Here is a 26,990-nt window from a genome sequence, read left to right on the forward strand (position 1 = left end):
ATGAATACCTCCTATATGGTACTCCTGTCACAAAAAATATTGTGCATCAACTATATTTCAATTTCAATATTAAAATAATATAGACCTCTCTGAGGAATGCCCTGATAAATGATTCCTGGGTAGAGACACCACATATTTATCTTCTTAAACTGAAGGTGCATCATTAGTTTTAGAAAATAAGCTTAAATAGACCTCTTCAATGTGAAAGGAATAACACAGGAGTTGTCTAAGAAGCACAGAATGCCAAAATGCTCAGCTGCCAGCCAGGATGTCAGAAGACCGCATCTATGTAACCTACGTCTTGTCATTAAACACTGTGAGATCATTATGTACTCTGCCAAGAGACAGGTCCTATAAAAAGTGGAGCCAATGCACATTCTCTCCAGTAACTGGGGCACCCTCCGATTCTGTAGAAGGATGAGAGTCAGAAGGTGAAGGTTCTGTTTCTGACTCTTGTCCTGGTTTGTGCATTCCAGGAAACTCCAGCTGAGACAGACGCCTCACAGGTATGCAGAAGGAGCTGATCTGCTAGACGGTCTTGCTTGTTTGAGTGTGTGTGTGTGTGTGAGTGTTTGCATGTTTGAGTCTATGAGGTTGTGTGTGCATGTGACAGATATTCTGGCTTATATGTATGAACAGATTGTATACATACCTTGGTCCACATATGTATATGATCATAATACAACCCTCTGTCTTTCTGCTCTTTTTTTTTTTTAATCTTAATTGTGTGTTTGTTAAAAAAAAATCCTAACATGCTATCATTCAGAAAGTTATGAAGTGTGACACTATTTACTGGCATCGTTTTGCTTATTTCAAATAACTCTGACTTCTCTGCTAAAATCTCTGAATTTGATGCTTTTTGCTCCAATAGGAAAGATGATTTTATGTCGTGTATTCAGCAAGGTAAGGGGTAAAAATCCTCTTTGCTTAATAAGGTTCAACTTACTTCTCTTCTGCGGTAAATGCAGAAGCATAGATAGTGCCGTGTATTGGTGAGTACCCAGAGAAGAGATTGACGTTTATGAAAAACTTCCTTCTTAGGTCACAGGAGGCTGGTGCACCATTTACATACTGCGGATAACAAGGAGAGGGTTGTGGAAGGGGGCCCACTGAGGTGTTACTGTTATCAGACTGAATGCAACAATGACTGCACATACCTCTCCCCTACATTTTATGTCAAGTAAGCACAGTCCTCCTCAACTGAGAACAAGGAGTCTGTTGACTTCGGACATGGGGTCTAGCCTCCAATGTGCAGTGAAAGGTGTGAGTCATGGCTGTGAAGTTGGGTGTGCAAACTCTATTCACGGAAGGGTGTCCTCAAGCCCTGGGGAGCGAATGGTGATGAAGGAATGTCTTGTCTGTTGGCTTTCCAGGATTGACGGGAGATGCCAGTTATTCACACAAGTGCTAAAGAGACAAGAAGCGGGTATTTATCTCATAGAATGTGAGTATTCCAGCTTCTCTGATGGGTTGTCTTACCCTAACCATGGAACGTGTTCGGATTGATAGTCTCCGTTTCACCCAAGACAGCTACATGTCTGCATCGGTGAACTCTTTCGTCTACTCATTACGAATGCAACCTTGGAAAAGCCATTAATTTTTCAGCAATCAGTTCTGTCCCACAACAGCAGGATGAGGTCCAAGGGTCAAATGTGGCCACTGATGGTCTCTGAGAAAAAGCCCCAGAACACGGACTCCTCATGTTCCTCCGACATGGAGAAGTGCGATAACCTGCATAGGATAATAACGACTCTTTCACAATTTTTGCTTATACTTGACCTACATGATGAATTTTGCTTTAAGAAATTCTTTAAATATTAAAAGTTCTTCATTAGCAAGTTTAGTAAGTAGAACATAATTAACTTAAAGCCCGAAAATGACAACAGCTAAAATAAGAGTGAAAATTTCAAACCAAATTCTATATAATCTGAAAGGGACTTTAGCATAGACTTCTATCTCTACAGCTTAAAATAAGGAGAAAAAGTTCATGTATCAATATATAAATTGAAAGATGCATTAACACAGATTTCTATCTGTAATTAAAATAACAGGAAATAAATCTCAAATATTAATATCAGTACTGTAATATTCTGTTCAGTGATCAAATGTCCATGTTTCATAATGATGGGGGAAAAATGTGCAACAGAGCACTCTAATCTTGGTCTGATGCATTTATTTTAATTTCAACTGTGGAACAGAGACACAGGAATTAATCTGCGATCATTTCAGTGTTTATCTGTCCGACATTTTGCAATAGACTCATTTGTCCTTTTACTAGCTCTTCTACTAGGAAATAACTCTGGATGGTGTCCTAACTTGGATTTAAATATGATTCATTTAAATTTTTTGAATTTCTTTCTAACCATGACTGGCGAACTGGGTCACAACATTCCCGAATATTTAACAGTCAGTTCTTGAGAGCTTGCATGAGATGGTTGAGGTTCAAACCTACTAGAGTTGCAGTAAGAAACTTTGCTATCATTCATAGACTGCTGACTCTAGAAGACGGGAAATCTTAATTCTCTTCAGGAGAAGGGGGTGTGGAGAAAGCTTTCCTAGTTCACTAGCTGTCTTAACTGGTTCTAAAGTGCATCACTAGAAATCTCAGTGAGATATAGTCTACCATCTGAGGGAAGACTTATGATTACATGTGAAGAATAAGACACGGTCAAGTGAAAAGAAAAGAAGGTAATCATATTGCTGCTGCTGCTGCTAAGTCGCCTCAGTCGTGTCCAACTCTGTGTGACCCCACAGAAGGCAGCCCACAAGGCTCCCCTGTCCCTGGGATTCTCAAGGCAAAAACACTGAGTGGGTTGCCATTTCCTTCTCTAATGCATGAAAGCGAAAAGTGAAAATGAAGTCACTCAGTCATGTCCGACGCTTAGCAACCCCATGCACTGCAGCCCAGCAGGCTGCTCCTTCCATGGGATTTTCCAGGCAAGAGTACTGGAGTGGGGTGCCCTTGCCTTCTCCATTGAGGTTTGATGTTTTTTCCTTCTGTTATAGATGCGGATACAAATGTTTTGCAACTGATTCATGTACCAGACAACATGCTGGTAATTTATTTTGAAAACGATGATGGACAGAAGATCACAAAAATAACTATAGGTACTGGTAGGCACTGTAGCTTATCCAATACAAACTAGATGTGTTCATATGATCAGTATTTTTACAGAAAGGAGAGAGGCACGTACATAAGTTATATCAGGGCCTGACTGGTGGTTCAGATGGGAAAGAACCCACCTGCAGTGTGGGACACCTGGGTTTGATCCCTGGGTTGGGACAATCCCCTGGAGGAGAGAATGGAAACCCTCACCACTATTATTGCCTCAAAAATATCCACGGACAGAGGAGCCTGGTAGGCTACAGTCCATGGGGTCGCAAAGAATTGGACACGACTGAGAGAATAAGCACAGAACCTTATACGGAACACACTGGAACAGACGTGTGTTCACATGGAGAATTCAGACTTCACATGACATGAGTCAGGGATATAGAGAAGTTGTCTGCTAGAAAAATGAGGAAATGTATCCACTGGGGATTCTATCAGATGGCTCTTTTAAAAATGACATACACTCATCCCAGATTGCAAATGAAATATTCCAGGATGCTCCATGACTTTCTCGCCAAGTATCACACAACGGAGTTGCCGGGTCCTGACACCAAAAAGAACCAAGGTTTAAATCTGAGTTTAGTAAACTCACAGGTCCCGGCCATGACAGCATTCGTCTCCACCGCAAACACTTTCTTCTTTGTCAAAGTCATGAAAGTACTGTCTGAACCTGAACCCAAAGCTCTGCAAATACCACTGGATCACATTGAAGGCTGCAGAGGCAGTGTGGTCTGGAATGACAGTCATTCTGCAATCTGGCCAGGCCCCTGGGTTCACTGACATGTCCCTTTATCCTTTCTGATGTTAAACACTCATTGGAGATGGGTGGGTGTCCTGCTGGTCTCTGAGGATGACAAAGCGTGAGTTTTTTCTTCAGTAACATCTGTGATGTGGTTACCAAAAGTGGGTTCCTGCTGCCCACTCTTCAAAAGCCAAATAAGAGGCCAGCTTCACAGAAAGAAAAGTCTGCTTTGGTTCAGATGCTGACAACTGGGTGGAGGGTAGACTTCTGTACAAAGGCTGAATGTCCCACCCCACAACTGACATTCAGGAATTTAGAGCTCTATAGACAGAGGGAACGGGCTCCTTGCAGAAACAACAGAGTCAAGTCCGACAGTCACTCTGAAATTGATCGGTGGTCTGACCAGCATCATCATGACTGTTTTAAGCACAGTTAGTCCACAGCTCCAGGGTCACTATGATCCCATCTGCTTGAAGTCAATTCTCTGAATCGTGGCAGCTTATGTCATGGCTACAGTCTGGTCATCCTGTAGTTAACCTGTCCACTGGGTGGGGGTTTCAGTGCCTATAAGACAGCTCACACCCAGAATCGAGTCTATTGCCCTTGGGGAGGAAATAGAGGTCCTTGTCTTTGCTTCATGAACACGTTGTTTTTTGGTCTGCTTTGACTGTTTTCCTTGCTTTCCCATGTTCTCATTGCTCTGATTAAACTTATTCTTTGACTAAAATCTTTTATAAACAAAAGGTAGGCCAAAAACATGGCAGGTGCGGCAAGGAACACAGGGTCCTGCACCATCTCAATGGGGTCAGTGTGCTTCTGAAAAATCCAAATCATTCCCCTACCGCATTCATTTCAGGAGGATTCATGGAAACCCCTGGGACGGACTTCTAGGATGTGGACAAAGTGCATAGGAAGAGTTAGAGCTGGGAGGGGTTCTGAGTCTCAGACTCTCTGTGGCCTTCTACGATGTGCCACGAAAGATTGCATCTCCCTGAGGCATGCTTAAGCTCACAGCTGAATGATCTGCAGCTCACGCAGGAGCTGTGAGGAGTGGAACATGTTAACTGTGTGGACTCTACCCCCATAGACCCATCTAGACACCAGTGTGCACACTCGGGCACCTCTGTAGAAGACTATCTGGAGAGCAGGGTTTAGGTGATGGTGGAGGGCAGTGGTGTTGGTGAGGCTTATCCATCACTGCAGGTACGAGGCAGGTGACACTCTGTAACCTACAAAAGATTCTAAGGCACACCTCTTCCGCCCTGTTTGCTGTGAAATCCAGCAAAAGGAGACAATTTCACTCAAGAAGAACTTCAAAAATATCAGGAACCGAACAATGAAAGGGGGATTCCAAATGAAAATATAGAAAATGCCATTGAAGCAGGTGAAGCCCCAGAGGACAACAGGTATCTGAAAATGAAAACACATCACTAGGACATTGAATTCAAAATGCCCATTGGCGCACACATCTTCTTAAAGAGCTGTTATGAAATAATCCTTGGAAATAGAGGCATGTCAATGGTCATTATTCCCCATATTCATTCTCTTCCTCAGACAGTTGTCCTCCATGAGAACAGAGAACATCAGTTGCGTGAGTAGAAATATACCATGTATAACATTGAGCTTTTTTCCACTAGGTTAACACTTTGGCAGGGGGAGGAGTTCACTGCTTTAACAATGAGATACATACGTGGTGGAGTATTGCCCACTCATGAAAAAAGAAATGAAATCTGTCATTTGCAGCAACATGGATGGAGCTAGAGATGATCTTACCAAGTAAGTCACAAAGGAAAGTGAAATATGATTTTATCACTTCCACGTGGAAGCTAAAATACGATGCAAATGAACCATTAATCAAACAGAAACAGACTCTCAACACAGAAAAAACTAATGGTTACTAAAGGGGAAGCACGCAAGGGGTAAATTAGGTGTTGAGATCAGCAAATACACACTAAAATATATAAAATTAACAAGAAAGACCTACTGGACAGCAGAGAGAACTATACCCAATGTCTTGTAATAACTTTAAGAAGCAGAATCTAAAAAGGTATACATTTACCTACATAGATAGATAGATAGATAGATAGATATAAGTGAGGGCTTCCCAGGAGACACTGGAGAGGCAGGTTCTATCTCTGGGCCGGGAAGATCCCTTGGATAGGAAATGGTAACCCATGCCAGTATTCTTTTCTGGAAAATCGGTTGAACAGAGGAGTCTGGGAGGCTATACTCCATATCATCACAGAAGAGTGGGAAATGAATTAGTGACAGAGCAACAACCAAAGTGTAAATGAATCACTTTTCTGTATAGCTGAAAGGAACAGACATTGCTCACCAACTAAATTAGGATAAAAATTAATCGAAAAAACTACGGGCTAACAAAATGCTTCACCTTGCCATATGCCAAAGGCCCAGGCTTCCTTAGGCTTTGATTTAAATATCGAAACACTGACACTGGTCTAGCCTCCACAGTGAGAGGCTTTGAGGACAATAGAGGAGACTGTGTGAAGCCCTGAGCTGTGAGTTATGATGATCCCTGGGGAATCCCATTGTGAATGAAGGACCTTGCAGCCAAAACACCCTCATGACGATAAATGAGACTACAGAAAAGTGACACAGGTCACATAGGATATTATTTCCTACATCTCAGACTTCTGAGTATGTATCGTAGTAACTCTCAACAGAAGAGCTGGGACTGCACACTGCTCACAGCTGGTTTCACCAGGTGGAAATTCTGTGCAACTCCCACAGGGGCACACACACTGAGGAAATTCTGTGAAATGGGTCTTGTAGGAAAATTTCTCCACTGTTTCCATCAGCAACTGCTCCTATATTTTCTTTCATGCTCTGGCCAATATCATATTAATCCTAATCAGCTCAACAATGTTTTACATTATTTTCATGTTTAAAGAAAGAAAAAAAAAAAGAACATGAGCAGCATCTGAGCACTTCATTTCAGTTCAGTCGAGTCGCTCAGTCGTGTCCAACTCTTTGCAACCCCATGAATCACAGCACGCCAGGCCTCCCTGTCCATCACCAACTCCCGGAGTTCACCCAAACCCATGTCCATTGAGTCGGTGATGCCATCCAACCATCTCTTCTGTCATCCCCTTCTCCTCCCGCCTTCAAACTTTCCCAGCATCAGGGTCTTTTCCAATGAGTCAACTCTTCGCACCAGGTGGCCAAAGGATTGGAGTTTCAGCTTCAGCATCAGTCCTTCCAATGAATATTCCAGACTGATCTCCTTTAGGATGGACTGGTTGGATCTCCTTGCAGTCCAAGGGACTCTCAAGAGTCTTTTCCAACACCACGGTTCAAAAGCATCAGTTCTTAGGTGCTCAGCTTTCTTTATATGTATCCCCATCATGCAGATGAAGATAATAGACCTTTTCCTTGAAATCATCATTTTTTCTCTCCCAGGAAATCAAGGCTCTGAACCCACAGCTTTCCATCTATGAATGTGCTCTGCTCTTGTTGATGTTACTGGATTCCTAAACTGATCAATACATTGATTAATACCCATATGTGTAGAGAACAAAGTAGTTCTATTTGCAAATGCACAAAAGATGTAGATTAAATTAAGCAGAAAATCGAGTGTACAGTGAAGGAGGTGATAACTCTGTTTAGGATGCATGGTGTGAATCATGCAAGTCTCATTTTGAGAAGGGAGAATAAACCACAGATGGTAGTTTTATATGGTTATATAGCTTTCTGACCAAATGTCAGGTGAGAGATGGAACTGGATACTGAGACAACTACAAACAGAATCTGAGCTGTTCCAAGTGGCACCTGAAAAAAGACTGAAGTATGGTGTTAAGGAGCATTCATCTGCTGTGGGGTTGCCAGGGGTGGTAAGGATGTTGCAGAATGCAGTCTTACATGGGCTTCCAGGAGTTGCAGTAGAAAAAAATATACACCTACAAATACAGGACACACATGAGAAGCAGGTTCGATCCATGGGCCAAGAAGATGCACTGGAAGAGGAAGTGGTAACCCTGTCCAGAACTCTCACCTGGAGAATCCCATGGACAGAGGAGCCTGGCGGGCTAGAGTCCATGGGGTCGCAAGAGTCAGACTTGATTTATCAATCAAGGGCACATGCTCAGACAACAGACCTGAACAGTGTTTACCAAGAAAGAGCTGCTGCTGCTGCTGCTGCTGCTGCTGCTAAGTCGCTTCAGTCGTGTCCGACTCTGTGCGACCCCATAGACGGCAGCCCACCAGGCTCCCCCGTCCCTGGGATTCTCCAGGCAAGAACCCTGGAGTGGGTTGCCATTTCCTTCTCCAATGCAGGAAAGTGAAAAGTGAAAGTGAAGTCGCTCAGTCATGTCCGACTCTTAGTGACCCCATGGACTGCAGCCTACCAGGCTCCTCCATCCATGGGATTTTCCAGGCAAGAGTACTGGAGTGGGCTGCCATTGTCTTCTCCAAGAGAAAGAGCACTGGTGGTGTTTACAAAGCATGGGGTCTGCTGTGTCCGACTTGGGGCTGCTACTCTCCAGCTCAAATTCCGGAGGCAGAGGCCTTGATGCTACTGTGGGTGCTGAGTTACCTAAAGTTCTGCATAAAAGTCCCTCATCAGACACTTTTCAAAGTAATAGTCATTGATTGGTGCCAACTGATGGGCAAAAGGAGAATCAAAGGTACCCCACATGTCATGACTCTGGACTAGACAAGACACCAGAAAAATGTGTAAGGGGGATGGGAAAGACATGGCACTCCTAGACCACTCTGGACACTTCTGGTAGGCTCCAGAGGACGTGGAAGGCTGGGTGCATCTGAAAGGCTGTGGAGTGTCAGGAAAGACAAAACAGGGCACTGGGCACAAAGCCCACCAGGGCTCATTGTAAGCTACATGCACCTTGAATGCATGTTACAAACACCCACGGCACTCCAAGGTCCAGGTGTTTGTGCCCATTGACTTAAGTTGTTGACAGAAAATGGGCCAGTAGTGGTTGAGGAATAAGCTATACCCCCTTCCTGAATTACTGCTTGTGTGCTGAAGGGGCTGGCATGACTCAGTGAAGCTACGAGCCATTTCGTGTAGGGCCACCAATGACAAACATGTTATAGTGAAGAGTTCTGACAGAACGTGATTCACTGGAGGAGCACATGGCAAACCACTCCAGGATTCTTGCTGGGAGAAGCCCACAAGCTGCGTAAAATGGCCAACAGATATGGCACTCAAAGATGAGCCCTCCAGGTCGGAAGGTATCCAATATTGCTACTGGGGAAGAGTGGACAGCAGCTACTAATAGCCCCGGAAGAATGAAGCTATGCTCACTTAGGTCTCACCCAAGGAAGCCAGCCTAAAACAAAAACTAATTCTAAGAAACACACAAACAAAAAAATCTGAGCAGAGGGACTTCTCTAGAGGCCCAGTAGTTCAGAATCCACCAGCCAATGCAGGGTCTGCTACTGCTGCTGCTAAGTTGCTTCAGTCGTGTCCCACAGACAGCAGCCCACCAGGCTCCCCGGTCCCTGGGATTCTCCAGGCAAGAACACTGGAGTGGGTTGCCATTTCCTTCTCCAATGCATGAAAGTGAAAAGTGAAAGTGAAGTCGCTTAGTCATGTCCGACTTTTCGAGACCCCATGGACTGCAGCCTACCAGGCTCCGCAATCCATGGGATTTTCCAGGCAAGAGTACTGGAGTGGGGTGCCATTGCCTTCTCCGAATACAGGGGATAAAGACTGAATTCCTCATCGGGGAAAATCCCACATGCTGATTGACATCCAAGCCCATGCACTCCATCAACTGTGTTTGTGCTAAAGAGCCCGAAAGAGAGAACCGTCACCATGATAAGCCCTCGAACTGTGTGCAGAGAAAAGCAGAGCACAGCACTGAGGCTCAGTCTGTGTTTTTAAATTAAAAACAAAACAAAACAAAAAAAACTGAGCAGAGGTTATTAGAAGTAGGACTACTGAAACACACCATTAAAAGGGTTTTAAAAATTCTAACAAACAATTGCACATTGAATAATGAAAGCAACATTCGGAACCAGGAAGGAAACATGAACCATTAAAAAGTTTTATCTGAAAAATTACTTTCAAAGAACTATCCAGTTGAAGTGAAGTGAAGTCGCTCAGTCATGTCCCACTCTTTGCGACCCCGTGGACTGTAGCCTGGCCAGGCTCCTCTGTCCATGGGATTCTCCAGGGGATCTTCCCGACCCAGGCATCAAACCCAGGTCTCCTGCATTGCAGGCAGACGCTTTAACCTCTGAGCCGCCAGGGAAGCCCTGGGAAGAGGGATCCTCTATCACAAGTGGATTAAGTTTAATCACTTAATCCATTGGATATATGAACTCTTAGGACTTTCCAGGGAGTTAAGGAGCAGGAAGGTAGTGTCAGAGAAAGAATGTCACTGGTGATTTACATGAGACACAAGTTAAATAACACATCTGTCTCCTCACGTAGTCAGCCCATGTGTCTATGTGTCTATGTATATTAGAGATAAAAACACTTAAAATTCTGAATCAACTGACAGGTGTATGTGCAATCCTACTAATCACAGTCACCATGCTGGTCATTACCTCTTTCTTTAAATCACATGAGCTCTTCAGATAATACAGTAAACAGAAAAACACATACAAAAAAAAAAGAAAGTAGAACTTAAGTCAATTAAAGCCTTATGTTTGAAAGCAAATCCCTACTTCTGTTGAAAACTCTGCAGGCAGCATTTACTCCAGGATTATTTCTTTTGGCTCCAAAATGTAGCAAAACTAATGTCTTGCTATTTCAGGCACTCTTTGTGAAAATCAAAACATACATACAATACTCTAAGATCCATAAATGGATGAAAATACTATTTTAACAAATGGCAACCCACTCCAGTGCTCTTGCCTAGAGAATCCCATGAAGGCAGCAGCCTGGTAGGCTACAGTCCATGCGGTCGCAAAGAGTGGGACACGACTGAGCGACTTCACCTCACCTGTGAACCGAGAACATTTTGCTTTTGACACAGACTTGCTGAAGGCTAGTCATATGACCTTCATCCTCTGACTGTCTTTACATTGCCCAAAGGAAGGAATCTAGAGTAGGGAAATACAAACCAAAACACAGCCAAATCTGCTCCTGGGAAAGGGACAGGAATATACAGACAAATAGATTTTGGATACAGTAACAAAGGAAATTCAGTAAAAATATCGTATAGGGAAAACTATCGGAGAAATTGGAAATACATATGACAAAAATGTTAATAATAATAATCACTTCATCCCATGCATTGCTACATGTTTTACAACTAACACAGAGAGACTCACAGACCTGTGTAAGACAGAAAGCAAGAAAGACTCTAGAGGTAAAACGCACGTGGATACTCTGTGGCCAAAGTTTAGACGGTTACCGATTAGGATATGCACCAAGCAGGATCCCACACTGGGAACACAATGTTAATCGCCAAGCCTCAATCAAAATATTGATAGCCTTAAGGAAGCAGAAGATAAGCCAGCAACGGGGGGAAAAGATATTGGCACATCACTATTTCAAAAGGGACTCATATCCAGAATATCTTAAAAACCTACAAACTTCATAAAAAATAAAACCTTAATAAACTCAGGAATGAACAAATGACTTGCAGAGACACTTTGAGAATTGACAAGTGGCAGCCGCCCCTCTGTATTCATTCAGGAAATGGAAATCTCACCTGTAGCTGCATTCCACCACACACTTATCATACCATCTAAAGTGAACACAGCTGGGCACACTGAACGCTGGCAAGGACACAGCAACGGCGATCCTCGTCTCCCGCTGGCAGGAATCAAGACTCAGGATGCACTGAGACCCAGCAGTTCCACCCCTAAGTGATGACCCAGCAGACGAGCAGCTTAGTTCCTTAGAAAACCTGTCTTTGAGCATGTATCCATCAACACTGCAAAGGATAAGAGTGGGACATACCCCGAAGACACTATGCGGGGCCAATGGGAAAACAAAAATATAGGTATTTACTCAAACGAACATGCTGAGGGAAATAAGCCAGAAACACACACACAGATTCAATGTTTGTAATTTCTAAAGAATACCAATTAACCTATTGTGCCAGAAAACTGAGGAGTGGGATCCCAAGTCTGGGCTGGGGGAGGTGGTTGAAAAGGGCAGGAGTAAGTATGACCAGGGAGCCCAAGGATAGTTTTGAAGCTGACAGATATATGCAGATACTAACGAGGGAAAAGGTTTCACAGCTCTATTCATCCAAAGTTTATCAACTGTACAATCAGAAATATGTGAGTTTTTGTTGTGTATCAGTTACATCTCAACCAAGAGTTTTAAAAACTCTTCTTTCAGTTCAGCTATAGAGTTCAGTTCAGTAACACAGGTCTAGTTCAATTTCTGTATTTTACAGCTCTAATCAGGATCCATGCATTTGCTTTTTTATTATTACCACGATCATCATTTCTTCTACTAATGGATTCTGGCCCACAGTGGTAGACATAATGGTCATCTGAGTTAAATTCACCCATTCCAGTGCATTTTACTTCATTGATTCCTCAAATGTCAATGTTCACTCTTGGCATCTCGTTTGACCACTTCCAATTGGACTTGATTCATGGACCTAACATTCCAGGTTCCTACGCAATATTGGTCTTTACAGCATCAAACCTTACTTCCATCACCAGTCACATCCACAACTGGGTGTTGTTTTTGCTTTGGCTCCATCTCTTCATTCTTTCTGGAGGTATTTCTCCACTAATCTCCAGTAGCATAAATATGATCTCCAGTAGCGTAAATTGGGCACCTACCAACCTGGGGAGTTCAGCTTTCAGTGTCATATCTTTTTGCCTTTTCATACTGTTCATGGGGTTCTCAAGGCAGGAATACTGAAGTGGTTTGCCAAATGGCAACTCATTCCACTACTCTTGCCTGGAGAATCCCATGGAGGGAGGAACCTGGTAGGCTACAGTCCATGGGGTCGCAAAGAGTCAGACACAACTGAGCAACTTCACTTTCACTTTTCTCCAGTAGACCACATTTTGTCAGAACTCTCCACCATGATCCGTCCGTCTTGGATGGCCCTACACACCGTGGCTCATAGTTACATTGAGTTAGACAAGGCTGTGGTCCATGCGACTAGATTGGTTAGTTTTCTGTGATGATGGTTTTCAGTTTGTCTGCCCTCTGATGGAGAAGGGTAAGCTTCCTGATGGGAGAGACTGACTGAGGGGGATCCTGGGTCTTGTTCTGATGAGGGGGGGGGGCATGCTCAGTGAACCTTTTATCCAGTTTCTGTTGATGGGTGGAGCTGTGTTCCCTCCATGCTATTTACCTGGGGCCAAACTGTGGTGGAGATAATGAAGAAAATGGTGACCTCCCTCAAAAGATCCCACGTATGCACTGCTACAGTCCATGCCCCCAACCCTGCAGCAGGCCAACACTGACCCACACCGTTGCCAGAGACTCCCAGACACCCACAGGCATGTCTCCTATGGAGTCAATGTTCATTTCTCTTGAGTCCCGGTGCACAAGGTTCTGTTGTGTCCTCTGAGTCTATTTCCTAGTCCTATGTAAGTTTTGTCTTCTCTATTGTGGGGTTAATGGCGACCTCCTCCAAGAGGATTAATGCCACACCCATACCCAGAGTCCCTGACCCTGTGGCTGACCACTGCCGAACCCACGGGCCAAACTATGGTGGCTTCCCTGGTGGCTCAGATGGTAAATAATCGGCCTGCAATGCTGGAGACCGAGGTTCGATCCCTGGGTCGGGAAGATCCCCTGGAGAAGGAAACGGCAACCCACACCAGTATGCCTGCCTGGAAAATTCCATGGACTGAGGAGCCTGGTGGGCTATAGTCCATGGGGTCCCAAACAGTCAGATATGACTGACTGGCTTCACTTCACTTCACTCAAACTATGGTGGAGGTAATGAAGGTAATGGTAAACTCCCTTAAAAGATCCCAGGCATGCACTGCTACAGTCTATGCTCCCAACCCTGCAGCAGGCCAACACTGACTCATGCCTTCCCCAGAGACTCCCAGACACCCACAGGCAAGTCTCCTGTGGGGTCACTGTTCATTTCTCCTTGGTCCTGGTGAACAAGATTCTATTGTATCCTCTGAGTCTATTTCCCAGTCTTTGTAAGTTCTGGCTTCTCTATAGTGGGGTTAATGGCGACCTCCTCCAAGAGGATTTATGCCACAGCCACACCCAGAGCCCCTGTCCCTGCGGTGGACCACAGCTGACATGTACCTCCACAGGAGATGCTCAAATACAGTTCTGTCTAAGTCTCGGTGGGATGTCTGGGTCCTGGTGAGCACAAGGTTTGTTTGGGCCCTCTGAGAGTCTCTGGCAGGAACAGGGTTTGATTCTAAGTGCGAACTTGCCCGACCTGCTGTCTTGCCATCTTAGAAGAAATTGAGTAGCCATCATCGTCAACAAGAGAGTTGTAAATGAAGTACTTGGATGCAGTTCAAAAACAACAAAATGATTTCTGTTCGTTTCCAAGGCAAACCATTCAAATTCATGGTAATCCAAGTCTATGCACCAACCTGTAATGCTGAAGAGGCTGAAGTTGAACAGTTCAAAGAAGACCTAAAAGACCTTCAAGAATTAACATCCCCAAAAGATCTCCTTTTCATTATGGGGGACTGGAATGCAAAAGTAGGAAGTCAAGAAACACCTGGAGTAACAGGCAAATTTGGCCTTGGAATATGGAATGAATCAGGGCAAAGGCTAATAGAGTTCTGCCAAGAGAATGTACTGGTCATAGCAAACACCCTCTTCCAACAACACAACAGAAGACTCGACACATGGACATCACCAGATGGTCAACAACAATATCAGATTGACTATATTCTTTGCAACCAAAGATGGAGAAGTTCTATACAGTCAGCAAAAATAAGACTGGGAGAGGACTCTGGCTCAGATCATGAACTCCTTATTGCCAAATTCAGACTTAAAATGAAGAAAGTAGGGAAAACCACTAGACCATTCAGGTATGAGATAAATCAAATCCCTTATGATTATACAGGGGAAGTGAGAAATACATTTAAGGGACTAGATGAGACAGACAGAGTGCCTGATGAACAATGGACGAGGTTTGTGACATTGTACAGGAGACAGGAGGCAAGACCATTCTCAAGAAAAAGAAATGCAAAAAAGCAAAATGGCTGTCTGAGGAAGCCTTACAAATAGCTGTGAAAAGAAGAGAAGCCTAAAGCAAAGGAGAAGAGGAAAGATATACCCATTTGAATGCAGAGTTCCAAAGAATAGCAAGAAGAGATAAGAAAGCCTTCCTCAATGATCAATGTAAAGAAATAGAGGAAAACAGTAGAATGGGAAAGACTAGAGATCTCTTCAAGAAAATTAGAGATACTAAGGGAACATTTCATGCAAACATGGGCTCAATAAAGGCAGAAGTGATATGGACCCAACACAAGCAGAAGATTTTAAGATGACTTGCCAAGAATACACAGAAGAACTGTACAAAAAAGATCTTCAGTTCAGTTCAGTTCAGTTGCTCAGTTGTGTCCAACTCTTTGCAACCCCATGAATTGCAGCCCACCAAGCCTCCCTGTCCATCACCAACTCCCGGAGTTCACCCAGACTCACGTCCATCCAGTCAGTGATGCCATCCAGCCATCTCATCCTCTGTCGTCCCCTTTTCCTCCTGCCCCCAATCCTTCCCAGCATCAGAGTCTCTTCCAATGAGTCAGCTCTTCGCATGAGGTGGCCAAAGTACTGGAGTTTCAGCTTTAGCATCATTCCTTCCAAAGAAATCCCAGGGCTGGTCTCCTTCAGAATGGACTGGTTGGATCTCCTTGCAGTCCAAGGGACTCTCAAGAGTCTTCTCCACCACCACAGTTCAAAAGCATCAATTCTTTGGCGCTCAGCCTTCTTCACAGTCCAACTCTCACATCCATACATGACCACTGGAAAAACCATAGCCTTGACTAGACGAACCTTTGTTGGCAAAGTAATGTCTCTCCTTTTGAATATGCTATCTAGGTTGGTCATAACTTTCCTTCCAAGGAGTAAGCGTCTTTTAATTTCATGGCTTCAGTCACCATCTGCAGTGATTTTGGAGTCCAAAAAAATAAAGTCTGACACTGTTTCCCCATCTATTTCCCATGTAGTCCCAGATAATCACGATGGTGTGATCACTCACCTAGAGCCAGACAACTGGGAATGTGAAGTCAAGTAGGATTTAGGAAACATCACTATGAATAAAACCAGTGGAGGTGATGGAATTCCAGTTGAGCTATTTCAAATCCTAAAAGAAGATGCTCAACATTCATAAAACTAAGATCATGGCATCTGGTCCCATCACTTCATGGAAAATAGATGGGGATACAGTGGTAACAGTGGCTGACTTTATTTTTCTGGGCTCCAAAATCACTGCAGATGGTAACTGCAGCCATGAAATTAAAAGACGCTTACTCCTTGGAAGGAAAGTTATGACCAACCTATATAGCATACTAAAAAGCAGAGACATTACTTTGCCAAAAAACGTTGGTCTAGTCAAGGCTATGGTTTTTCCAGTGGTCATGTATGGATGTGAGTTGGACTGTGAAGAAGGCTGAGCACCAAAGAATTGATGCTTTTGAACTATGGTGTTGGAGAAGACTCTTGAGAGGCCCTTGGACTGCAAGGTGATCCAACCAGTCCATCCTAAAGAAGATCAGTCCTGGGTGTTCATTGGAAGGACTGATGCTAAAGGTGAAACTCCAATACTTTGGACACCTCCTGCGAAGAGTTGACTCATTGGAAAAGACCCTGATGCTGGGAGGGATTGGGGGGCAGGAGGAGAAGAGGACGACAGAGGATGAGATGGCTGGATGCCATCATCGACTCAATGGACATGATTGTGAGTAAACTCCGGGAGTTGGTGATGGACAGGGAGGCCTGGCATGCTGCAATTCATGGAGTCTCAAAGAGTCGGACACAAATGAGCAACTGAACTGAACTGAACTTACGCAGCATATTAAAAAGCAGAGACATTACTTCGCCAACAACTGTCTGTCTAGTCAAGGCTATGGTTTTTCCAGTAGTTATGTATGTATGTGAAAGTTGGACTAAAAATAAACCTGAGTGCTGAAGAACTGATGGTTTTGAACTGTGGTGTTGGAAAAGGCTCTTGAGAGTCCCTTGGACCGCAAGGAAATCCAACCAGTCCATCCTAAAGGAAATCAGTCCTAAATGTTCATTTGAGGAACTGATGCTGAAGCTGAAACTCCAATACTTTGGCCACCTGATGCGATAAGCTGACTCATCTCAAAAGACCCTGATGCTGGGAAAGATTAAGGGCAGGAGAAGAAGGGGACAACAGAGGATGAGATGGTTGGAAAGTATCACCGACTCAACGGACATGGATTTCAATAAACTCCCAGAGTTGGTGATGGACAGGGAGGCCTGGCATGCTGCAGTCCATGGGGTCGCAGAGAGTCGGACATGACTGAGCGACTGAAGTGAACTGATGATCATCATAGTGCTGGTGTCATCCTGGGAGCAAACTGCCCAAGACAGTGTCATTTAGAGAGTGGCTGCCCATAGGTTCTTTAATCTAGTTTGCCTAATGCATCAACAGGCAGGAGGATGGTTGAAAGAAGCTGGATCTCAGGGTCAGGGGCTGCATGTAAGGCAGAAATCTCAGACACTGCACTGACTGTAGCTTATAACCTAAAGGAAAAATTAAATTGGAGAGACAAATTTGGGAGGGATCCCTGAGTGGGGTACAAGATGAAAACTGGCTCCTGTTGAAAATGTTTCATTAAAATTAGATAAAATATATAAGGAAACCATGGTGATGATGGTTTAGTCACTAAGTCATGTCCAACACTGGTGACCCCAGGGACGGTAGCCCGCTAGACTCCTGTTTCCATGAGACTCTCCAGGTAGGAACACTGAATTTGGCTGCTATTTCCTTCTCCAGGGGATCTTCCCAACTCAAGGATGGAATCTGCACTCATGTCTTGCATTGGCAGGTGGGTTCTTTACGACTACCACCACCTGGGAAGCTCAAAGAAGCATAGGAAGTATATGCAATAATTCAGTTCAGTCGCTCAGTCATATCCGACTCTTTGCAGCACCATGGATTGCAACTAGCCAGGCTTCCCAGTCTTCATCATCTCCTGGAGTTTGCTCAAACTCATGTCCATTGAGTTGGCGATGCCATCGTCTGTCATCCCCTTCTCTCCCACCTTCAATCTTTCCCAGCATTAGGGTCTCTTCCAATGAATCAGTTCTTCACATCAGGTGGCCAAATTATTAGAGTTTCACCCTCAACATCAGTTCTTCCAATGTATATTCAGGACTAATTTCCCTTAGGTTTGACTGGTTGGATCCCCTTGCAGGCCAAGGGACTCTCAAGAGTCTTCTCCAGCACCACAGTTCAAAAGCATCAATTCTTCAGTGCTCAGCCATCTCTATGGTCCAACTCTCACATCTATACATGACTACTGGAAAAACCATAGCTCTTAGTAGACAGACCTTTGTTGGCAAAGTAATGTCTGTGCTTTTCAATATGCTGTATAGCTTGGTCATAGCTTTTTCTTCCAAAGAGCAAGCGTCTTTTAATTTCATGGCTGCAGTCACCATCTGCAGTGATTTTGGAGCCCAAGAAAATAAAGTCTCTCACTGTTTCCATTGTTTCCCCTCTATTTGCCATGATATGATGGGACCAGATGCTGTGATCTTAGTTTTTTGAAGGTTGAGTTTTAAGACAGGTTTTTTACTCTTCTCTTTCACCTTCATCAAGAGGCTCTTTAGTTTCTCTCATTTTCTGCCATATGTGTGGTGTCTTCTCCATATCTGAGGTTATTGATATTTCTCCCGGCAATCTGGATTCCAGTTTGTGGTTCATCCAGCCCAGGTTTTCACATAATGTACACTGCATGTAAGATAAATCAGCAGGGTGACAATATACAGCCTTGACGTACTCCTTTCCCAAGTTGCAATCAGTCTGTTGTTCTATGTCTGGTTCTAACTGTTGCTTCTTGACCTGCATACAGATTTCTCCAGAGGCAGGTCAGGTGGTCTGGTATTCCCATCTCTTGAAGAATTTTCCACATTTTGTTGTGATCCACATAGTCAAAGTCTTTGGCATAGTCAATAAAGCAGAAGTAGATGGACTTAATACCTGTAGCTCAAACAGTAAAGAACCTTCCTGCAATGCAGGAGACCAGAGATCAATCCCTGGGTTGGGAAGTTCTTCTGGCAAAGGGAATGGCAATCCACTCCAGTATTCTTGGCTGGAGAATTCCATGGACAGAGAAGCCTGGTGGGCTACAGTCTGTGGGGTCACAAAGAGTCAGACACGACTGAGCAACTAACACACATACAGATGCTTTTCTGGATCCCACTTGCTGTCTGGATGATCAAATGGATGTTGGCAATTTGATTTCTTGTTCCTCTGCCTTTTCTAAATTCAGCTTGAACATCTATGTATGTATATACACACAGACGTACCTGTGTATATCCATACACAAATCAGTGGAATACTTGGCAACCATTAATATGTGAAGTTTAGAGCAATGTGGATGGACATTAGGGTATTATGCTAAGTGAATTAAGTCAGACGGAGAAAGACAAGTACTGTATGATATCATGGCAAACGACTGTGACAGTTCATGACTCTGTGAATAATAATTACGTTTTTTATAAACCTACAGAAAAATAAGATGAAGAAAAAATAAAAGAATGGATAGCCAAAGTGTTGCATTCCACTTACATGTGCAAAATAAAAAATGAAACAAACTCCAGAACATAACAAAAAAAGATACAGAGAAGAAACCAGTCGTGACCAGTGGGGTGAAGGAAAGTGGTAGGTTCAGACAGGAGGAGTGGAATAAGAGGTAGAAACTACCATGTTAAAATAAATAATGTATAAATATATACTGTACAACATGGGCAATAAAAAAGCCTATGTACTTGTAACTTCAAAAGGAGCAATAAAATTATGAATACCTATATGGTATAAAGTGAAAGTGAAGTCGCTCAGTCGTGTCTGACTCTTTGTGACCCCGTGGACTGTAGCCCACCAGGCTCCTCTGTCTATGGGATTCTCCAGGCAAGGATACTGGAGTGGGTTGCCATTTCCTTCTCCACTATATGGTATACCTGTAACAAAAAATACTGTACATCAACTATATTTCAATTTCAATATAAAAAAATGCAGACCCTTCTGAGGAAGGCCCTGATAACTGATTCCTTGTAGAGACAACTCATATTTATCTTCTTAAACCGGACAGTGTCATCTGTACTTTTAGAAATTAAGCTTAAATAGACCTCTTCAATGTGAAAGAAATAACACAGAGGTTGAGGATATGTGTCCTGGACTCTTGGATGATGGACAAGAATATAAACACTGTCCTGGAAATACCTCAAGTGTTCTGTGATTTCTGATTTACTCTTAAGACTTAATGTCCAGATCCACTTCAACTTCTCTAAAAATAAATATCTGTATAAGAACCACAGAAAACCACAAAAAAAGCTCAGCTGCCATCCAGGATATGGGAAGATGACGTCTATGTAGCCACATCGGATGATTAACCATTGTTTGATGATCGTGTATTCTGCCAAGAGACGTATCCTTTAAAAAGTGCAACCAATTCACAACCTCTCCAACAGCTGGGATAGGCTCAGCTTCCTAATAGGACTACGAGAATCCCAAGATGAAGGCCGTGTTCCTGACTCTCCTCTTTGGACTGGTTTGCACTGCCCAGGAAACTCCAGCTGAGATAGACCCCTCAAAGGTATGCAGAATGAGGTCATCTCCTAGAAGGTCTTGCTTGTTTGAGTGTGTGTGAGTGTGTGTGTGTGTGTGTGTGTGTGTGGTTGTTTTTGTGTAGATGTAAGAGATAAACTCATTTATATGTATGAACAGATTGTATACATACCGGGGTCCATGTAACTACCTGATAAAAATACAACCATTTGTCTATCCGGTCTTTTTATTTTTTCTTCATCTTATTAGTCTATAGGCTAAAAAAAAAAAAAAAAAAAAACGAATTTAATATGCTATCATTCAGAGAGTCATGGCCAATCATGACATGTTTTATTTAAAAAAAAAAACCCTGAATTCTATGCTTTCTGCTCGAATAGGAATCATGAATTCATGACATGGTATTCAACAAGATAGGGGGTAGAACTCTGCTTAATGAGGTTGAATTTACTTCTCTTCTGTGTGAAACGCAGAAGCAAAGGTGGTGCTGTGTACTGGTAAGTAAGCAAAAGAGATATTGACTGATGCTTAAGGAGACCTTCCTTCTTAGATTCCAGGAGAGTGGCGCATCATTTACGCAGCTGCAGATAACAAGGATAAGATTGTGGAAGGAGGCCCACTGAGGAATTACTATCGTCGGATTGAATGTATCAATGACTGTGAATCCCTCTCCATTACATTTTATCTCAAGTAAGCACAATCCTCCTTAATGGAAAACAAGGAGACTGCTGACTCTGGAGATGGGGTCCGGGCTCCAACATGCAGTGAAGGGTGTGGGTAATGGCTGTGAAGTTGAGGGTGCGAACTCTATTCAAGGGTGTCCTCAAGCACTGGGAAATAGATGGTGAGAAGGAATGTCTTGTCTGTTGGTTTTTCAGGGACCAGGGCACATGCCTGTTGCTCACAGAAGTGGCAAAGAGACAAGAAGGATATGTGTACGTCCTAGAATGTGAGTATTCCAGCTTTTCCGATGGGCTGTCTTCCCAAAACCATGCAACGTGTTCAGCTGGATAACCTCGGTTCCATCAAAGACAACCAGATGTCTGGATGGGTGGACTGCTTCCTCTACTCATTACCAATGCAATCTTGGAAAAGCCATTTAAGTTTTCAGGAATTAATTCTGTCCCACAACACCAGCATGAGGTTCAAGGGTGGAATGTGGCCATTGATGGTCTCTGAGAAAAAGCCACAGAACGGTGACTATACATGTTCCCTGGGAGTGGTGAAGCACATAAGATTTTATATATATATATATATACACACACACACACACACACACACACACACACACACATACACACACACATATACATACACATATATACATATATATATTACTATCTTAAGATTACAAAGACTCTTTCAAAGTTGTTTCTATCTTTTATTTCATCTACATGATCAAATTTGCTTAAAATGAAGAAATTTCTTAAATATTAAATTTCTTTATTAGTAAGTACAATAAGTAGGACATGATTAATTTAAGGCCCCAAAATGAGAACAGCTAAAACAAGAGCTCTGCAGTGTAGGAGACCCAGGTTTTATCCCTGGGTTGGGAAGTACCCTGGAGATGGAAATGACTACCCACTCTAGTATTCTTGCCTGGAGAATCCCACGGACAGGGGAGTCTGATGGGTGACAGGCCGAGGTTCACGGACGTCAGACATGACTGGCTGATTTTCACTTCGCTTTGAAACAAGAGCGAAAATTTCAACGAATTTTTACATACCTTGAAGGTGAGTTTAGCATAGACTTCTATCCCTACAGTTTGAAATAACAAGAAATATTTCTCAAATGTAATATCAATGCATAAGTTGAAAGCAACACTCACAGATTTCTATCTCTGTAGCTGAAAATAACAAGAAATGATCCTCAAATATTAATATCAACACTGTGACATTACATTAAGTGATCCAATGTTTCATTTTCATTGAGAACATATACAACAGAGCACTCTAATCTTGGTCTGATGCAACTATTTTAATTTCGAATGTGGACATGCAGCCACAGGATCTAATCTGCAATCGTTAAAGAGTATATATGTCCAACATGAGGCAGTTACTTGTATCTTGTACCTCTTTTGTTAGCTCTTAGGCTAGGAAATAACTCTGGATTATGTAGTAACTTTCATTTTACTAAGGTTCATCTAATTTTTTAGACTTGCTTTCTAACCATGATTGTACTTGCAAATTGGGTCACAAAATTTCTGAAAGTATAACAGTCAGCTCTTGTGAGCGGGTACGAGATGGCTAAGGTTCAAAATATACTATAGTTGCAACAAGCAACTTTGCCATCATCCATAGAGTGCTAGAAGACTGAAAGTCTCGATGATCTTCAGGAGAGGGGGGGTGTGGAAAGAGATCTCCTACTTCACTCGCTCTCTTAAAGATTCTAACAATACACCACTAGAAATGTCATTGAGACAGAGTTTACCATCAGAGGGAAAACAGACAATAGAGAGCGTGAGAAGAATAAAACATGTTCAACTGAAAAGGAAAGAAGTTCATCATACTGAGGCTTGATTTTTTTTTTTCTGTCACAGTTTACGGTACCAATACTTTGGAAGTGATTCATGTGTCAGAAAACATGCTGGTAACTTATGTTGAAAATTATGATGGGGAGAGGATCACAAAAATGACTGAAGGCCTTGGTAAGTACTGTAGCTTATGTAGATGAGCTCCTATGATCAGTACTTTTACGCTAAGGAGAGAGGTACAGACACCTTATGATAGGGCTTCACTGGTGGCTCAGATGGTAAAGAACCCACACCCAATGTGGGAGACCTGGGTTTGATCCCTGGGTAGGGAAGATCCCATGAAGGAGGGCATAACAACCCACTCCAGTATTCTTGCCTAGAAAATCCCCATGGACAGAGGAGCCTGGTGGGCTACAGTCCATGTGTTAACACACAGCTCACAGGATATGACGCAGAGCAGTATCTATTGTCCTTTGGGAGGAACTACAGGTCCTTGTCTTTACTTCATGACTACATTATTATTACTTGGTCTCTTTTGACTGTTTTCCTTTGCTTTTCCACAGTCTCATTTCTCTGATTAAACTTATTCTTTGACTTAAATATTTCACAGTCAAAAGGCAGGCCAAAGACAGGGTGGGCAAGGAACACAGGGTCCCGTTCCATCTCACTAGGATTAGTGTGGTTTCGAAACTTCCCCATCATTCCCACACCCATTCATTTCATAAGGGTTCATGAAAACCCCAGGGTTGCACTTCTAGAATGTAGACAAAGTGGACAGGAAGTGATGGAGTTGGGAGAAAGTCTGAGTCTCAGACCTGCCATGACCTTCTTTGATGTCCCATGAAAGATTGCATCTCACAGGGGGATGTTCAAGGTCTCAGCTGAATGACTAGTAGTTCCCTGAGTAGTTCTCTGAACTGGAATGTGATAACGTGCTAACTATGTGAACTCTACCCCCATGGACACATCTGAAGACCTGTGTGTACACTCGGGCATCTCTGTAAATAACTGTCTGGAGAGCAGGGTTCAGGTGATGGTGGAGGGCAGTGATGCTGGTGAGGCTTACTGATCACTACAGTTAGGAGTCAGGTGACTCTCTACCACCCATAACGGATTCTAACACACACCTCTTCTGCCCTGTCTGCTATGAAATCCAGCCAAAGGAACCAGTTTCACTCCAGAAGAACTTGAGAAGTATCAGCAGCTGAACAGTGAGAGGGGGGTTCCAAATGAAAATATAGAAAATCTCTTCAAAACAGGTAAAGCCCCAGACGGTGACAGGTTTCCGAAACAAAAACACATCACTAGAACCTTCCGTTCAAACTACCTATTGGCAGAGATATCTTTAATAAGAGCTGTATTGAAATAATACAGCTTTGAAATATAGGCATGTCAATGGTCATTTTCCCTCTTATGCATTCTCTTTCACAGACAATTGTCCTCCATAAGAACAGTGCAGAGCGGTTGGGTGAGTAGAAATATGACGCATACAACACATTTTTTTTCCTCAGGAGGTTAACACTTTGGGGGAGGGGGGTTCTACTGCTTTAAGAATGGGATACATATACAATGGAATACTACTCAGCCAAGAAAAAGAATGAAAAATGCCATTTGCAGCAACATGAATGGAGTTAGAGATGCGGCTACTAAGTAAAGTTACTCAGAAAGAGAAAGGCAAATATCATATGCCATCACTTCCGTGTGGACTCTAAAATATGATTCGATTGAACCAATAAAACACAGAGACAGACTCAAACACAGACAAAATTAACGGTTACCAAAGGGGAAGCAGGCAAGCGGTAAATTCCAAGTTTGAGATGAGCAGATACACACTAAAATATATAAAATAAACAACAGAGACCAACTAGAGAGAATAGGGAATTATACTGAGCGTCTTCCAATAACTTTTAAGAAGACGAATGAAAAAAGGGATACATTTACCTACACATATATGTAAGTGAGGGCTTCCCAGATGACTCAGAGTTCCAGAATCTGCCTGCCAATGCAGGAGACACAGGAAATGTGAATTTATCCCTGGGTCAGGAAGATCCTTCAAATAGGAAATGGCACCCCATGCCAGTATACTTGACAGGAAATTCCAGCGAACAGAGGGATCTGGGAAGCTACAGTCCATACTGTCACAGAAGAGTGGGAACAACATAACGAGAAAGCAGCAACAAATACATCAATGAATCACTTTGCTCTATACCTGAATCTAACATAACACTGAACATCAACTACATTTCAATAAAAATTAATTTAAAAAAAAGAATGGGATGACAAAACCCTTCACCTTGCCAAGTGTCCAAGGGTTGGGCTTCCTTAGTCTTTGGATGAGAAGAGCTAAATCCTGACATTGATGTAGAAGCCACAGTGAGATGCTTTAAAGACAATGGAGGTGGTGTGAAGGCCTGAGCTGTGAGTTATGATGATCGCTGGGGAATCCCTCTGTGAATGAAGGAGCTTACAGCCACAAAACATGCATGATGATAAATGAGACTACAGAAGATGTCAGTGGCACAGGTCACACAGCATATCATCTCCTGTATCTCAAAGAGCTGTGAATACCTAACTTAGTGTCTCTCGATAGCAGACCTGATACCAGACTGCTCACAGCTAGTTTCACCAGGTGGTAATTCTACAAAACCCCCAGGGGTACACACACAGAGGAACTTCTGTGAAATGGGTCTTGTAGGAAAATTTCCCCACTGCTTCCAGCAGCAACTGCTTCTATCATGCTCCAGACAATATCATATTAATGCTAATCAGCTCAACAATGTTTTACTTTTTTTTCATGTAAAAAGAAAAAAAAAAAAAAAACGAAGCAAGAATAGAGGAGCATGAAAGCACGAATGTGCCCCAATCATCCATATGAAGATGGTAGACCTTTTCCTCGAAATCATCATTTCTTCTCTCCCAGGAAATCATGACCCTGAACCCATGGCTTTCCAACTATGAATGTCCTTGGCTCTTGCTAATGTTACTGGATTCCTAAACTGATCAATAAATTGATTAAAGCACATATGTGTAGTAAACAACGGTTCTGTATTTGCAAATACTCAAAACTTGTAAATTCAACCATGCAGAAAGTTGAGTGTACAACGAAGGAGGAAATAACTCTGTTTACCATGCATGGTGTGAATCCTGCCAGTGTTTCTGTGAGATGAGAGAATAAACCACTGAAGGTAGTTTTATATGGTGAAATGAGGTTCCAATCAGTTGTCACATGAGAAATGGGATTGGTTTTCAGATACCTTATTCTGACCTGTCCTAAGTGGAACCTGAAAGCAACTCAATGATGGTGTCAAGCAGTGTTCATCTGCTGTGGGGTTGCAGGAGGCGGTCAGGATGTTGCAGAATGAAGTCTTACATGGCTTCCAGGGGGCGCGGTAGTAAAAAATACACCTAGCAATGTAGGAGATGCAAGAGATGCAGATTCAATCCCTGGGTCAAGAAGATGCCCTGAAGAAGGTAATGGAAACCCACTCCAGTATTCTTGCCTTGAGAATCTATGAACAGAGGAGTCTGGCAGGCTACAGTCCATGGAGTCGCTAGAGTCAGCCACGATTTATGAACTGAGCACACACACATACAACCAAAGTGAACAGTGTTTACTAAAGAAAGGGCAGTGATGGTATTTACAAAGCACAGGGTCTGTGATGTCCGACTACAGTGGGGGCTACTCTCCATCTCAAACCCCAAAAGCAGACACTTTGATGCTGATGCAATGCAGGTGCAGAGTTACCTACAGCTCTGCACAGAAGTTGCTCATCAGATATTTTTCAAAGTAATAGTCATTGATTGGTGCCAACTGATGGGCAAAAGAAGCATCATGGGTGTCCTGTAGGTCATGCCAGTGGACCAGACAACACACCAGGAAAAATGCATAAGGGAGGTGAAAAATATGACACCATCCTAGACCACTCTGGAGACCTCTGGTTGATTCATGAGGATGTGGAAGGCTGGGTGCACCTGAGCGGCTGTGAAGTGACAGGCAAGACAGAATAG

General features: G+C 43.1%; 1 protein-coding gene across 1 annotated transcript; it reads left to right on the forward strand.

The window, feature by feature from the left end:
* Positions 1-20,459: 20,459 nt before the first annotated feature.
* LOC113887525 (allergen Bos d 2) lies at positions 20,460-26,990 on the forward strand. The gene is made up of 6 exons (XM_027534702.1): positions 20,460-20,540; positions 21,060-21,199; positions 21,388-21,458; positions 23,049-23,156; positions 24,140-24,241; positions 26,830-26,990. Exons 1-6 carry the CDS (start codon positions 20,460-20,462, stop codon positions 26,988-26,990), a joined length of 663 nt encoding a protein of 220 aa, XP_027390503.1.

Source organism: Bos indicus x Bos taurus, chromosome X, assembly GCF_003369695.1.
Source record: "Bos indicus x Bos taurus breed Angus x Brahman F1 hybrid chromosome X, Bos_hybrid_MaternalHap_v2.0, whole genome shotgun sequence".
In the NCBI taxonomy this organism is placed as follows: Eukaryota; Metazoa; Chordata; class Mammalia; order Artiodactyla; family Bovidae; genus Bos; species Bos indicus x Bos taurus.